The sequence below is a fragment of the Perca flavescens genome, chromosome 13, assembly GCF_004354835.1.
Source record: "Perca flavescens isolate YP-PL-M2 chromosome 13, PFLA_1.0, whole genome shotgun sequence".
In the NCBI taxonomy this organism is placed as follows: domain Eukaryota; kingdom Metazoa; phylum Chordata; class Actinopteri; order Perciformes; family Percidae; genus Perca; species Perca flavescens.
This window is the reverse complement of record NC_041343.1, coordinates 11729569-11744245: the sequence shown is the minus strand read 5'-3', so window position 1 is coordinate 11744245 and position 14677 is coordinate 11729569. Positions and strand designations below refer to the sequence as shown.

Below are 14677 nucleotides of genomic sequence, written 5' to 3'. Positions count from 1 at the left end.
ACAATACAGAGTAGCGCCGCCTGCTGCTATGGAGATGTATTACGTTTCTCAAGTCAGAGTCGCCTCAGTGTGTTCCGAGGCAGTTTTTTGGACCTCGGGGACCCGACTGATCATTTCGACTGGCTTATCTGCCGAGGGTCGGCCATCTGGTTGGTGTGTACCGGCTATGAGTCTCCTGTTCTTTATAGTTTTGAGATTTTACAAGTAATTGTGAAGACATCCCACACCTGTGTTTTTGAATCCATCTAGTTTCTTACTCTTGATAATCAAGATATATATGATAGGCATTTTTCTTTCTTACACAATCTCTGAAACAAGTGGTTGGTTATATATGGTCCTACAACTTGTGCATCCATCCTAGCAATGATTGAAGTGCTACATTATTGCTTTCAGAGTGATGCGGTATTCCTTAAGGATTTCGGGTTCGAGAGTAATTGGGAGCATGCATATTTTGAAAGGACAGCTTTAAAGGTTATAATAGTATAACCTCAGAGATGCTTCTTAAGGTCGCCTCTGTTTGTGTCTCCTCTCCAGTCAGGCAGTTAATAATCAATAGAATCAATATGCTCCCAGTTATTTGGCTTGGTAAGCCATGTAACTGGGAGCTACAGATAAAAAAAAGTAATAAAATAATTTTTTTTGACACATTCAGCTGGTTGGATTTTATGACATTTATTTGAAATTCTAATATTATAATTTATTCTGACAGCCTTGATCAGAACACATCTAAACCAAACCCAGTCCTTCACTTGGTTCATTAGATCCCGGTTAGCCTTCCGTGATGATGAAGAGAGTGGCTGGAATCAGCAGGCCAGTGTGAGCATGATGCCCTCAGGACTGGCCGTGTTATTACAGGGAGAGGACCTGCCTAATGTTACCCTCATTAACCAGAGGTGGACGTTGGAATGTCTCTCAAACCATCTAGCATTTTGACATACAGTCTCATTAGCTAGTGGGAGAGCAAGTGGGAGATGTTTGTATTATGTAGGAATGGCATGGTATTGCACAATGAAGATTTAAATGGATATATTTGCCAAGACAGATATTTGTTTACTGGTTTATTCTTAGTATCTAAAGTGAATTTCTTCCATTCAGCATGAAGAGATTTCAATTCCATAGAAGAGACTGTGTTTAGTTTGTTTGATACAGGGATTAACCGCATCCAACAAGTAATATGTTGTAAGAATTAATCATACAGTATGTAACAAGATTATGATATGCCGTTATCTATTCCTTTGTGATAATGGCAATCATTTCAATATCCTACGCTTTTTTGATTGTATTTCACCTACCGTATCACAGTGCTTTTATTAATTTTACTTGCTACTTTTGATGTCTCGCTGACCAGTTCACAAGAACAAATTATCTTTTTTTTTCATCAAGAACTGACACATTTACCATCTGCTAATTCAACTCTAGAGTTTGTGTAAATAAGACACTTCTATGATTAAAAAAAGAAAAAAAAAATGTGCCTTGGATCTGGTTTGTACTTTCTTACATTCCATTTCTCCCATTTCCGTGCTGGGTTACAATGTAGCCGGTGGCCTTCTTTTCCAAGTGCATATTACTAGGAGTTGCAGAGTGGAATGATAGCAAATGACATCTTATCATGTTTTAAAAAAAAAAAAATGCCTCAGGTTAATGAGGGAGAAAGAAGGCAAACAAGTGTGGACAGGGCTAGTGTCCAAGTGTTGAAGAGGGAAATGATGCCACATCTGCAGTCTTTTGTGGCTATGTTATGAAATACAGTCAGTAATTAAGTTATGTTCAGAATATGTATGTATGAACACGGAGATAAAAGGAAACTCCAGACAGTCGTGAATCTTACAGACATTTTATTCCCATAGCCTGGGATTTTCCGCTGCAGTAAGAACTCCTTCCAATCAACCAAATTACCTGCACGTTTTGCTCACTTCAAAATGCGGCTTTACTGTGACACGCAAGATTGGTATCAAGTGTGGAATGTAGCCAGATTGGTAAAGCTGCTTTGTTCCTAACAGTGCTGGTTTGGCAGTGAGAGGTATGACAAATTGTTGCGTTCAGTTTTTTTTTTCCACAAATCATTGCAATTACATTAAATGGTCGAGTGGAACCTCTCTTCAACCAGCAGATCATTATAACTGTTGCCAAGATTTTCAGATTGTACGCTAAGTTTTGCACTCTTAAAGCAATTTATTAAAACACCCAAAGTAACGCTTTACCTCAGAAACACCTCGTACCCTCAAACTCAAGCCACGCAATGTAGCAAACCAAGCTGGAAAGCTGGGCTTTAACTGTATTCCTCACGTCAACAACCAAACCCAGAGCCCCGTGCCAACATGAGATCAAGAGCACCACCACGAATGGAGCCAAATAAAAAGCTGTTCATACAGATACATTCTGGAATTACTACAAGATGAGCAGTTTTAATCACCTTTTTAAAAAAATCTGTTGGAAAAGCGTATTAAAGGTTAAGCTTTTAACTTGTCATAGAAAAAAAAACACTTCAATCCTTCATAGCAAAAACGAAGTGAAAAGCAATTTGTCAAGACGCCCTTAAAATGATATCTGCCCAGTGGAAGTGATTGACACAAGCAGGTTTGCTGTGGAAAAAAAAAAAAGAGGTCAGTATATTATGGATTTCTTACAGCCGATTTTCTTCCGTGCTGAACTCTGACTTCTTGGCTGCTCCCAAGTGTCAATAAAGCGGTGCTTTATTGACACTTGTAGTATTGCTGCTCCCTGCAGGTACTGTTGATAGACTGAAAAAGTATACACATAGTATATACTGTCATACAATGCGTTTATAAACAAAAATCCTGGCTTTATGTATTCAGTAAGTGATTGATATTCCCATCATCAATTTAAGACATTCATCTTTGGAATGGGTGATGTCAAGAGGTAGATTTTGTGCAAGTGCAAGATCTAATATTTTAAATGAAGACAGTATGTCCACCATGGTAGCAATGTGGCACCACTACCAGCTGCAGCAGCAGCTGTGCTTTGATAAGATTTGTATTTGGCTCCTTGGCTTGACTGCTGCCGATGTGAAAGACACCCGTTGCTGTTCTTGTAACAGTCGGACTGCTGCTTTACGATTTGAAACCGTTTTGAGAAACAACAAAAACACAGTCAAATCTTTAAATATATATATATATATATATATATATATATATATATATATATATATATATATATATATATATATATATTATGGTACGCCGTTTAGGAAATTATTATATATATATGTAAAGTTTGTTCATTCAGTATATTCTGACGTTCATTCAAAATATTCTGGCATTCAATCAATATATTCAGACTTCCATTCAATATATTCAGAATAAGATTCATTCAATATATTCAAACTTCACATATATATATAATAATGTCCTAAACGGCATGCCATATATATATATATATATATATATATATATATATATATATATATATATATATATATATATATATATATATATATATATATATATATATATATATATATATATATATATATATATATATATATATATATATATATATACACAATTAGGGATTACCAGAAAATAGCATTAACGAATATATATATATATATATGTATATATATATATATATGTGTATGTTTATATACTTTCAACCTGTTTCTGGTTAATAGGCCTACATTTTATTTGCTTATTAGTCACAGAGTCTGATTGCAAGGAAACACAGACACCAAAAGTAGACTAAGTCAGCAGACTACCTCACACCGAAAGACATTTGTATATGCATTTGTAAAAGATCTTTATTCTGAATAATTTTTTTTGCACAGATGTTACCAAGAAGCACACACAAGTGAACCAGGTGGCAGGCAGCCCAGATAGCTGGACATCAGTTTCACCAGAGGGTGTGATGTGCTTTGCAATTTGCATTTTGAACCAGAAAGAGGAGGCTATTTTTATTATGTCAACCAGAGATGCATTTTAAAGGAATATTTTGACAATTTGGGAAGTTCACTTGCAAAGCTAAGCTAATTGTCTCCTGGCTCTGGCTTCAGTGGTATCAATCTTCTTACTTAACTCTCAGCAAGACAGTGGACATGCTTTCCAAAGTGTGGTAGTATTCTTTCATATGTAAATGTAAATCAACTAGAAGGGTAATACTATGGAGCGGGTATTCGCCTACTCAGACACAGTGGGGCGTATGGCAGAGCTAAGTGCGTTCCATCAAACTCTTTTACTACACAGGTTATTAACAATACCAGCAAAATGTAATGGCTGCCATGTACACAGCACTAACCTATAATCTCCTGTGGCTGAATGCACCCTCGTATTAATGTCTCCTTGGACTATTAAGCTAATACTATGATCGTTTTAGTATCAATGCAATCTAAAGACATCCAGGGGTCTGGGCACTCATTCTGCCACTTCATTAAAGAGAAAGTAATTGAGAGTCAGACGAGTGGTTTAGAAGCAAATCTGAACTTGTTTCTGTGTTAAAATGTCTGTGTGTTTGTTGGTATTGAGATATTGTCTAATACAGTACATGCATATGTCTGTGTCTGCATGCACATTCATGAAGTGGGACTCCAGATTAGACAAAGTCCTGTGAGAGGGCTTCAGTTTTTTCAGATGGGTTTGGTGCTCAGGGCAAAGTCTCTCTCCCTTCACAGTATGCCAGTCAGTTCACATCTGGGCTGCCACTACCAGGGGCGCAATTAAGACTGAAAATAAATGTAGGTCATGCAGACATGCACTTGTGACATGCAATGACGCAGCATGAAGCTAATGTCATATTAATGTATTAACTCAGTGTAATAAGTTGCAAGCCTCAAAGGAGATGAAGGAAACATGATAAAGTACAGATGGTCAAACACACATTATGCAGTCTATTTAACTGAGTATACTTAATACTGTAGACTACATTGTAACTGTTAACTGATGAGAAGATAAGGCATCCGTATTAAATCAGTAAATGCAAGATTAACCCAACGTGGATTTTTTTTTTCTTTAATAATAACCAACTTCATCTTATCCACTTCAGGGACTGTCTCTTTTCATGGCCAAGTTTGACTTTGCACTCAAGCTCCGCCTGAGTGATAATCAATGGCCTATACCGCTGCTTTACTTTCCACTGAACATTTAATGGAGTGAGGATAAGCCTCTCAGATGGGCTGCTGCTGGCCTTTCCAGGCACTTGTGCTTAAGGTGTTTCTCATCACCAATACCGGAGCTAAACTCATCTTAACTGGGCCTATGTCAAAGCAATATACCATATAGAAAAAGCTAAATGTGAAAGGAATGCGGACAGTTATCACACAATTAGGGATTACCAGAAAATAGCATTAACGAAGCTAAGGATATGTCATGCGCACTTGACCAGCAAGCCAGTATAATGTCATGTGTGAGCAAAAAAAAAATTTCAATGAACTGAAGCAACAAATGTTATTGGATTCTTACAAACTGCAGGAATATGGGATTGAATATGCAGTTTGGTTTTGGTTTGAAAAAAGCAAGCCAATACCACAGCTTGTGTCATTGACAGCCTGATGGATTTGTTCTCCAGTTAAAGTGTCCAGCTCGGATGTTTATCGTGTACCAGCAATGTTCTGCTTTGTGTCTGCCCTGCGGACTTCATTGCTCCATTACCTTCCAACTGAGCATTTAACAGCTGACAACCCAAACCAGATTTTCTTTTCACAATATTGTATTATTGCACAGTAAAAAAAAAAAAAAAAAATCAATTTAGAACCTGTCTTCATGAAATTAATATACAAGTAAATATTTGCACACAATTCTGAATGAAGGAGCGTCAAAAAGTAATTTAATGTAAACTGTTAATCAATTATTCGATCAAGAGATAAATAATTGTCAACAATTTATCATTTGAGTCTTTTTTTGTTTAGGGGAAAAAATGTGGATGTGGATTTGCTGCTTTTCTCTGTTTCATGTAATTAAAAATTATTTGAAGACGTGAACTTGGACTTTGGAAAATTGTAATGCCCATTTTTGACTATTTCCTGAGATTTTTAGGACTAAATGATTAATCACAAAAATTATTCACAGATTCATTGCTATCGAAAGCAATCAGTTCTTTTTCTAATTATTTCCTATCTACCTCTGCATCTTGTAATATGCATTCTTAAGCTGCTCGTGTGTTAAGCTTGCAAGCCTATTCCTCCCCACACAGTATCTTGCCCTAAACATCTGGGTGCTGCAGTTGTGGAGGTGTTATCATGTACATGACCTTCACTCTCCTCTCTGCAGACTGCGTCATTGTGTTGTTAGAAAGCTGCCAGAGGAAAGAAACTCGCAGTATTGTAATTAAAGTTTTTCGTAACGTCCATGTGATTAAAATCACATGTACAAAATACAATTTAAGAAGATCAAATGCGTCAGCACAATGTGAGAGAGAATGTGATTGCACACACCTTGTCCTGGCCACACACAGACATAGAAACACACTCACATTCCTTCCCCCACATACTTGAGTGAATGACAGTGTTCAACTGTTCCACTTAATTGTAGTTTATACAGCCTGAGAAAGAATGTCTGGCATTTATTGGTTGCCTGTGTTTTACTTTTCAAATGAATGAGTGTGTATGTTTGGAATATGTGTCTCCAAGGTATGAGCAACACAAATGGTTTCTTTTCCATCAAGTTTGGATTTCTTTTCTTTCCAAAAATGGTAAAAAGTCGCTTTCATGCCAAAAGATAATGAAGAAGATCGATATCACTCTTTCGTTATGATATATATATATATATATATATATATATATATATATATATATATATATATATATATATATATATATATGTAGCCAGGAGCGATTCTAGGATCAGACCTTTATGGGGGCTCAGCCCTTAATGAGAATGTGACACGGGATACAGTGTTTTGCAAAAGTGTTAACCCCCCCACTTGCTAAATCAGTCATTTCATTAGCCGATCATCTCTGAGCTAGCTACTGAACAACAACGTTTTTTGACACTGTTAACAATATGATGGAATTAAACCTGATACAATAATAAAACAGTAATAACGACCAATTTTACACAATTTTCTAACATTCAGAAATTTTAGTTGCTTACGTTTCAATTTGGGTTCTAATCTGCGCCATGAAATGACCAACTTCTTCTTTGGGGACTACCAACGTTAAACTTCACAACTGCACTCCTGCTCTCTCTCTGACAGATTAGATAGAGATTCAGAGCCAAAGGCGGTAGTCTGGCATAACCTCCTCTGATCGGCCAACACTGATTGTTAAAGGAGAATTCCGGTCGATTTCAACCCGTAGCTCTGTTGTTTGTAAATCAAGAGTACTGTCAGTAGCGAGAAAAACGAAAACAAACGGTGCTGCCTACACCGAGTTATCCTCCTGCTAGATTTTGCACCCAACAGTCTTAAACAAAGCTTAAACAGGGCAAGTTTTAAACGTGTTTTTAGCCTCTAAACATGTTCAAAATGCCATTACTAGTGCTTAGCCATGTGCAGTTATTCCTTATATTCCTTGCTGAGGACTTGACCGGAAAGCAGTAATAAACAGAGGTAAGGATTAACACAACTTTTATGCCTTTCTGTCACATCTACTGCAGTCAAATTTGCTGTGTTCCCCCGTAAGGAATAACTGCACATGGCTAAGCACTAGTAATGGCATTTCGAACATGTTTAGAGGCTAAAAACACGTTTTTCTCGCTACTGACAGTACTCCTGATTTACAAACAACAGAGCTACGGGTTGAAATCGACCGGAATTCTCCTTTAACCCTTTCCTTGAGTAAATGCCGTAACCATATTCTTTGTAAATCTTTACAATCATTACCCTAACGAACCAAGCAGGCCTGCCTTATTGCACAATCCAAATTTTCCTTAAAACTTTAATATTGCTCGAACCGACCAGGGTTTAACGTTAACTCAAAGAAAGCAGAAAGTGAGGGATATCTGGCGGAACTATCCCATAAATGAACCGTCGTCGATATATAGACTATGTGCAACAAGAAAGCAAATAAGTGTATTTCCCAAATTGTCGGACATTTCCTTGGGAAATGACCATAATAAAAGGTAATCTGTATGAGGATTTTCACTCAACCTTTGAGTAACAATATGTGTTTCAGCACCATCATTAAAACCACTGTTTTAATGGTCAGCACTATGACCCCGCCCCCAAAAAAGCCTTTGTTTCTTTGTTTTTATTAATCTGTGGAATGGCATTATTCCGTTTCCCTGTCAAGCTATTGAATTGCAAGCTTAATGGTATGTATATGCACAATCAACATTTATGCTGATCATTTATCTGAGCAGCGATGAGGAATCTGCTGAGACAGCTAATCCCTCTTAATAAACACATGCATGAACATTAAATCTTAGTCAAGTCAACAACACAAATTGCCACATAAGGGGGAGGTTGGGGTGGTGGAGGGAGCTTCTGCAGCAAACATGCATTGGCTTGAGCGTAATCATCGAAATACCAGTAATAACTGTAAGGTTATAATGTCTGTGCTGTACACCTGCATGAACATGAGCTGTGAATGAGCCTATCTAGGGAAGCATATTGCAAACAGCTGATCCCAATCAGTCAAGTCAATACAAGCACACCGTCAGTGCTCTGCCTGAACAAACGCTATGCTTATTCTGTTAAAGTTAGCCGGGGCAGATATGAGGTTTATATGCTCATTTTTCTCGTTAATTATGCTTCAATATGAGGAAAGTTAGTTAAAGGTTAGCATGTAGATGTTTTCAAAATAAGTATTTATTTTCGTCTTTTGTGCTTTTGTGTGCATGTAACCTTTTATTATAGAGTATGCACAGTGTTATACAACAGGTCCCTGGTCTCCCTTATATAGCCCCTTTGATGTAGTGCTGAGTCCACATTAGTCAGAACTTGGCCTTAGAAGAGAGGATTTGTTGGATGTTTTTTCTGACATTTCTATATAATCAAATGTGCTTAAAATACCAAATGTGGTGCAGTGATGCACAGCACACACTAGCATAATATCACCCTCTTGTCACATTAATACTTTGCTGCTGCAAGTTAAGTGTCACAGTACGTCTGAGTAAGACGGCTGTCCAGTCTGGGTCTGCGAAGTGTATTTTAGGATGGAAATGACAGCATTTAGTTCTAATTCAGACACAGGATTCATTCTGCAATATTAAGTCATTCTTAATTGATTATTTTTGTGTAATTGTGTACTGGCACTGTATGTCAGGCCAAAAGTGGAGAAGTGCCAACATCTGTCTAACACTTGCTGGCCGGTCTATTTCAAAATGACATTCTTCATTTCTGACTACGAACTAAACATGAAACAACTTCAGTGGTTTACTTAGTTCAGTTGGGATTTACACTGCAGTTCTCTTTGGTGCTGTGGTGGTCTCTTGTGTCTCTGTGTAACTTGTCATGTATGTCTCTCAAATGCTCTGTAAGCCTCCAAATCTTAGTTGTGTTCTCTTGATATCTGCCTTGTTCATCTGGTCTTGGATAACTGTCTGTTCAAACATGTGCTGTCATTTGACTTGCAAGAGTACGGCTTTGAACTCAAAGCGTCTGGAAATCTCTGTCTCGCCATTAAAAGTGTGGGCTGATCCAGCCTATGGGTCACAAAAAAGAAAACGAAACGACTTTTACAGACTGAAAAACAAAGGATTTCCTTAACAAGACATAGCGGTTCCATTTACTGCACACTCTTAAGCCTCCAACAAAATCTGCCTGCTGTTACTAGCTGTGCCTGACTACTACTCTTCCAGAGCAGCACTCGAGCACAGGTAAGCCCACAGTACCTCAGGTGGAGATTTACCATTTCCACAACTGTGGCTCTGGTAGGCTTGGGGTCAGAGTCACTGAGCAAGTTGATTGTGTCACAAAGCTGTCAGCGGCACCCAAGGGGTACAGTGCACTGCATTCTACATGAATACATGTCACCCACTGCTTATCTACTACTTGCTTATTTGGGAAAACCACAAAGAGACAATTATGCACATTCTTCATATAAGTGAATTTGGAGTGTAAATCTGATTTGAAAACAACTCTCCACCAGTCTCCGCTCTCCAAGTGATTGCTTCAGAAACATGTTTATATCAGCAGTGTTGTGCAAGTTTACACTTGACAAGAGCTAGCTCAGTTCACATAGATTAAAATGAACTTGTTATGTTCATAGTTTATAAATTAGAATTTTTAACTAAGTTCACAGTTCACGTTAATTTCTTCCATGTTCTGTTTTTATAAATAATCTTCTCCGAGAGTGGTCGGATGCTTCAACTCGATGTGTCGTTTCAAATTCGTTGCCAGTGTGGCGGACGTTTGGTTCAGCCTTGTTTTTGGTGATTGTCTGTTGCCCGGGCAAATGTTGTTTCCCTCTTTTTAAAATGATGTTTCCCATAGCTCCCCCGTCCGTGGTTAGGGTTTGGTTAAGATTTAGGTAGAGAGAAACCGATATCAACATGGAAACAGTCTTCGGGTGCCGCAAAACACAGTGCACTTTCAATGAACGTGCTCTTTTTACCACGTCCACGCACAACACTGTGTATCAGTGTGTGTCCATGTGTCTGTCAGCCTGTCTGAAGTGCTATACCTTTGGAAAGGATAATGTTTCATACTGAGCAGACAGCTAGTGTGTTCTCAGTGCAGCAAGCTAATTTGATTGTTATATTTGATATTTTCTCTGTATATTTCTTTGGTTTGGTTCCAAACAGTCATAGTAGCCTCCTTTCATGCACTCTAAATACATACAGCATTGTACTATAAATGACACTGAGGTAGGTCCATCCAAGACCACCAACGTTGTAGTAAATTACGCTCATATTTGTCACATGTGTTATTAGAATCTTAGAGTGGACAATTTGTTGTTTTTGTTATCCCCTACCTTCCCCCTTTATCACCTCCTCTCTTCCTCCTCATTTTCCTCCTATAACATATCCCCTCAAGCCTTCTTTTCTAACTCACTAGAACTTACTTGAATAAAATACAAAATACCTAGCTTGTTATTCCAACATACCAAAGCTTTTTTGCAGTTTATTTCTGTACATTTTAGTTGATTCTCTAGAGAGACGCACAGTTGTGGGGAAAACAGACTGTCTACCCACTTCTTTTCTCACTGGCTGAGACAAAACTACACAGACACGCTCCTTTCTCTTTTATTTGTGTTGCTCTGCATTCCCCTTCTCTCTCTAGATCTTCAAAAGACAACACAACTGACTCAGGATAGACAGAAAAAAACACATTTGTAGTGGCACAGGTGCTACAAATGACCTTTGGTGTGTATGTATGTACTCCATTGTGCATCTGTGTGCATGTTTGGCATACTGATTGTATGCTGGCTGCTGGCCCTTTGCAGATAAATCCTGGTCTTTTGGGGGCCCACTTGTAGCGGGCTGATATTACCTTTCTGTAATGCCAGGGAGCTTAGGCAGCTACATGGACCCTTAGGCAACAGCCTAACACAATTAAAAAACGTAGGCAGCATGTGTGACTGAAAACCACATTGGCAACTTTATTTATATTGTTCTGTTATAGGTTCTGTTAACTGGACCCTTTGTAAAATTCTACTTAAATGCAATGTTTACGCCCCTTTTTGCTGTCCAGTTTAGCCTTTTTTTCCTCCATAATTTTCATAATCCCTTCATTCAGGCAACAGGTCTTACTTTTGAGAACCTGGCTTTGTGCTGTTACCTTCCCAGGTTGTGCTGGTGAAGAATTGGTTCACCATATTTGGTCACTACCCATCATGTCTTATCATGACAGACCTTCAAGCTACATTTGCAACGTGCCAGTGCAAAGAAAGGTCTCGCTGGAGCACACAAAAAGGGCCATGTTGTTACTGAGGAGCATTTTTAGGTGGGTAATTACCCGCCTTTCGTACAATTCAACTTTTTGGCAGTTTTTGCATTAATTAGCATGGAGCCTTTCAGCTAGGTCGACCACTTGACAGCATTAAAGGAAAAGCAGACAAAGGAAGCAAATGGAAGGAAAGAAAAAAAAACTGAATCTAATAGTCAGGCAGTAAGAGGGCTTTTAGTCAGACTGCTACTATACAGGTAATATGGAGCTTTTGGATGCAAAAACATGCACAATTCAGCATACATTACAGTACGTAATGATAAGTTTGCACCTCTTATATACAATCACAATTTCCTTTATATGATTTGGGGAAAAGACAGGACATACTGTATGTTCAAACACACAAAACATCCACCACACTACCCAGTGGATAAAATTCTCGCCCATTTCACAATGTGTGAGGTGTTATCTATCTGGGTAAACACTTGTCTGTTTGGGATTTATTGGTTGCAGCGGGAGTGCAGGAGCTCATCACTCTCTTGCACGGTGGTGATTATCTGCTTTACAGGGCCATTGGCACATAAAAGCGTGACCTGCTGAAGGTTGTGTTAGCAAGTGTTTGCAGCAGCATTAAAAAAAACAGAAAAGTTTTCCCCCAGCAATAAAATAGGTAAACAGTGGTTACATGACATGAATCATCATATCCTTCTCTTCTCTTCTCTCTCTCTCTCTCTCTCTCTCTCTCTCTCTCTCTCTCTCTCTCTCTCTCTCTCTCTCTCTCTCTCTCTCTCTCTGTCTGTGTGTGTGTGTGTGTGTGTGTGTGTGTGTGTGTGTGTGTGTGTGTGGCCAGGCATGGAGGTGCAGAATTGGGCCGAGATGGAAGGAATGTAAGATGTGCAGAGGCATTGGAGTTGTGTACCTGGATCTCATTAGGGAGGTTTGCTTTGTCCTCTGCCTCACAGGGACTCATTGTTACACAGTTTCTTTGAGAAGACCAGAATGAATGACTTCTCAACAGTGTAGCAGGGATTAGAGGTGATTTTGTGGTTGTGAGAGCATAGTTGGAGGTATTGATTCGTATTTCTGTGGCTGGTTTAATGATTTCAGAGGCTGTGGTAATATTGGCTCCAAATGGTGAACACAAAGCATAACTAAATGTATAGGTGGAGGACAGAGAGTGATGGCTCCTGTTGAGGATGGGTATCCTGTGTCTTTTGCTCAGAATATCAGGCATCTATTGAAAATACATAGCTACATGAAGACACTTTATCTTATCTTATTTCCCACCATATTTATTTAAAAAATTATAATTTGGAAACTTGTGCCTTTCCTGTATTGTTTACATGTAGTAGCAGAAGTTTCAGGCGCCTTTAAAAGTGGACATTTAAATCAGTGAAATTAACACAGACAGTATCTATAGTATTGTGTTGGTGGAGCCACAGATAACACCATAATCCCATTATAATTCAGCCCTAAAGTAAAAAAAACAACTGTATATAAATATTTCTTTGCAAATACATGTTTTAAAGCTAGACATGTTTTGACAGATATTACTTCCCGAGGATTTCACGTCAGCATTGTTTTTTTAATTTAATTTACAATGCCTCATAGGGTTCCAACTGCTGAAACAAAAGCAAAACATTTTATGAGCGCCATGCAATTGTGTAGTAATTATATTGTCAAACTGGATTATTGGTAATAGGAGCTATAATAACAGGCTGTGTCTAATTCCTTTAGAGCTGCCGCTGTTTTGATTAGTACTACTCTTTATTGCATGGAAGGATTATTTAATGAATTTTACTATGGCTCTTTGTAATGTGCTTTTTGTAATCCATACATACATATGGCAGTAAAGTGTGTACCTGGAACTAATTCTCTTTTCTGCTTTTGTCACCTTTGCACCACTTCCTCTCTAGGGTCTCGTCTCCGCCAGGAAGACTTCCCTCCCCGCATTGTGGAGCACCCCTCTGACCTCATTGTGTCCAAAGGGGAACCAGCCACTCTCAACTGTAAGGCAGAGGGCCGTCCAACCCCCACGGTGGAATGGTACAAAGATGGGGAGCGCGTTGAGACGGACCGCGACAACCCCCGCTCCCACCGCATGCTGCTGCCCAGCGGGTCCCTCTTCTTCCTACGCATCGTCCACGGACGACGGAGCAAGCCCGACGATGGCAGCTACGTGTGTGTGGCCCGAAACTATTTGGGCCAGGCGATCAGTCACAATGCATCACTGGAAGTAGCTAGTAAGTTCTGTTTACATGTTACAGTGCTGAGAGCTTTAATAATTCTGTTAAAAACAATGGAACACCCATGTGCAGCTATCTCTAATACCCAGGCATAAGACGCAGATTTGCAGATAATAATTGTCTCGGCCTCTTTTTAAGCATTTTAATTGATTTCCCAATCTCTTATCCTGCATGATGATAGTGGGGATTTTAATATCCATCTTCAAAGAAAGTCTGAAAAATATTTCCTCAATATGACCTTTAAATACTCTCCTGCAAGTCCTGAAGCAAGGATAACAAAAAAAAAAAAAGTCATAGGTGGAAATACTTTCATCCTCACTAAAATGCATCACAGTCTCATATTTACTCTCATACTTACTTAGTGTCTTCTCACTTTCAAGTTAACCAATTGCATTCATCTAATTATACATGAAACATATTGTGCAAATTTCTTTTTCATTTTGTTACTTTCCTTCCAATATGGCTCATGTATGGTTGAGGAGCAGGTGGAAGTTAACTATGCGACCCACCTGTCAGATGCGGCAGCTGTGTGTCTGCTTTAGTCCCCAGGTTTAAACAAGTGCTGAGTGTGTTCCCAACAGATGACAACTCGCGAAATCGCAGAGCTGTAAGTGTCAAGTCTGTGGTGTTGCCAGTTAAACAGCCTTTCACTGCAGCATGTCTCAGACAGGAATTTGTCAGGTTGCATGCAGCAGCCAAACGTATGTGTCTGT

The 14677-nt window shown here is 38.8% G+C and overlaps 1 protein-coding gene across 2 annotated transcripts in view; it reads left to right on the top strand.

The window, feature by feature from the left end:
* Window positions 1–14677, top strand: part of LOC114566415 (roundabout homolog 1) — a 92578-nt gene that overhangs the window by 19593 nt on the left and 58308 nt on the right. For both annotated transcript variants that reach the window (XM_028594846.1, XM_028594847.1), the window contains one exon: window positions 13635–13961. In XM_028594846.1, the coding sequence (XP_028450647.1) occupies window positions 13635–13961 (327 nt within the window). The remainder of the gene's footprint in view (window positions 1–13634; window positions 13962–14677) is intronic.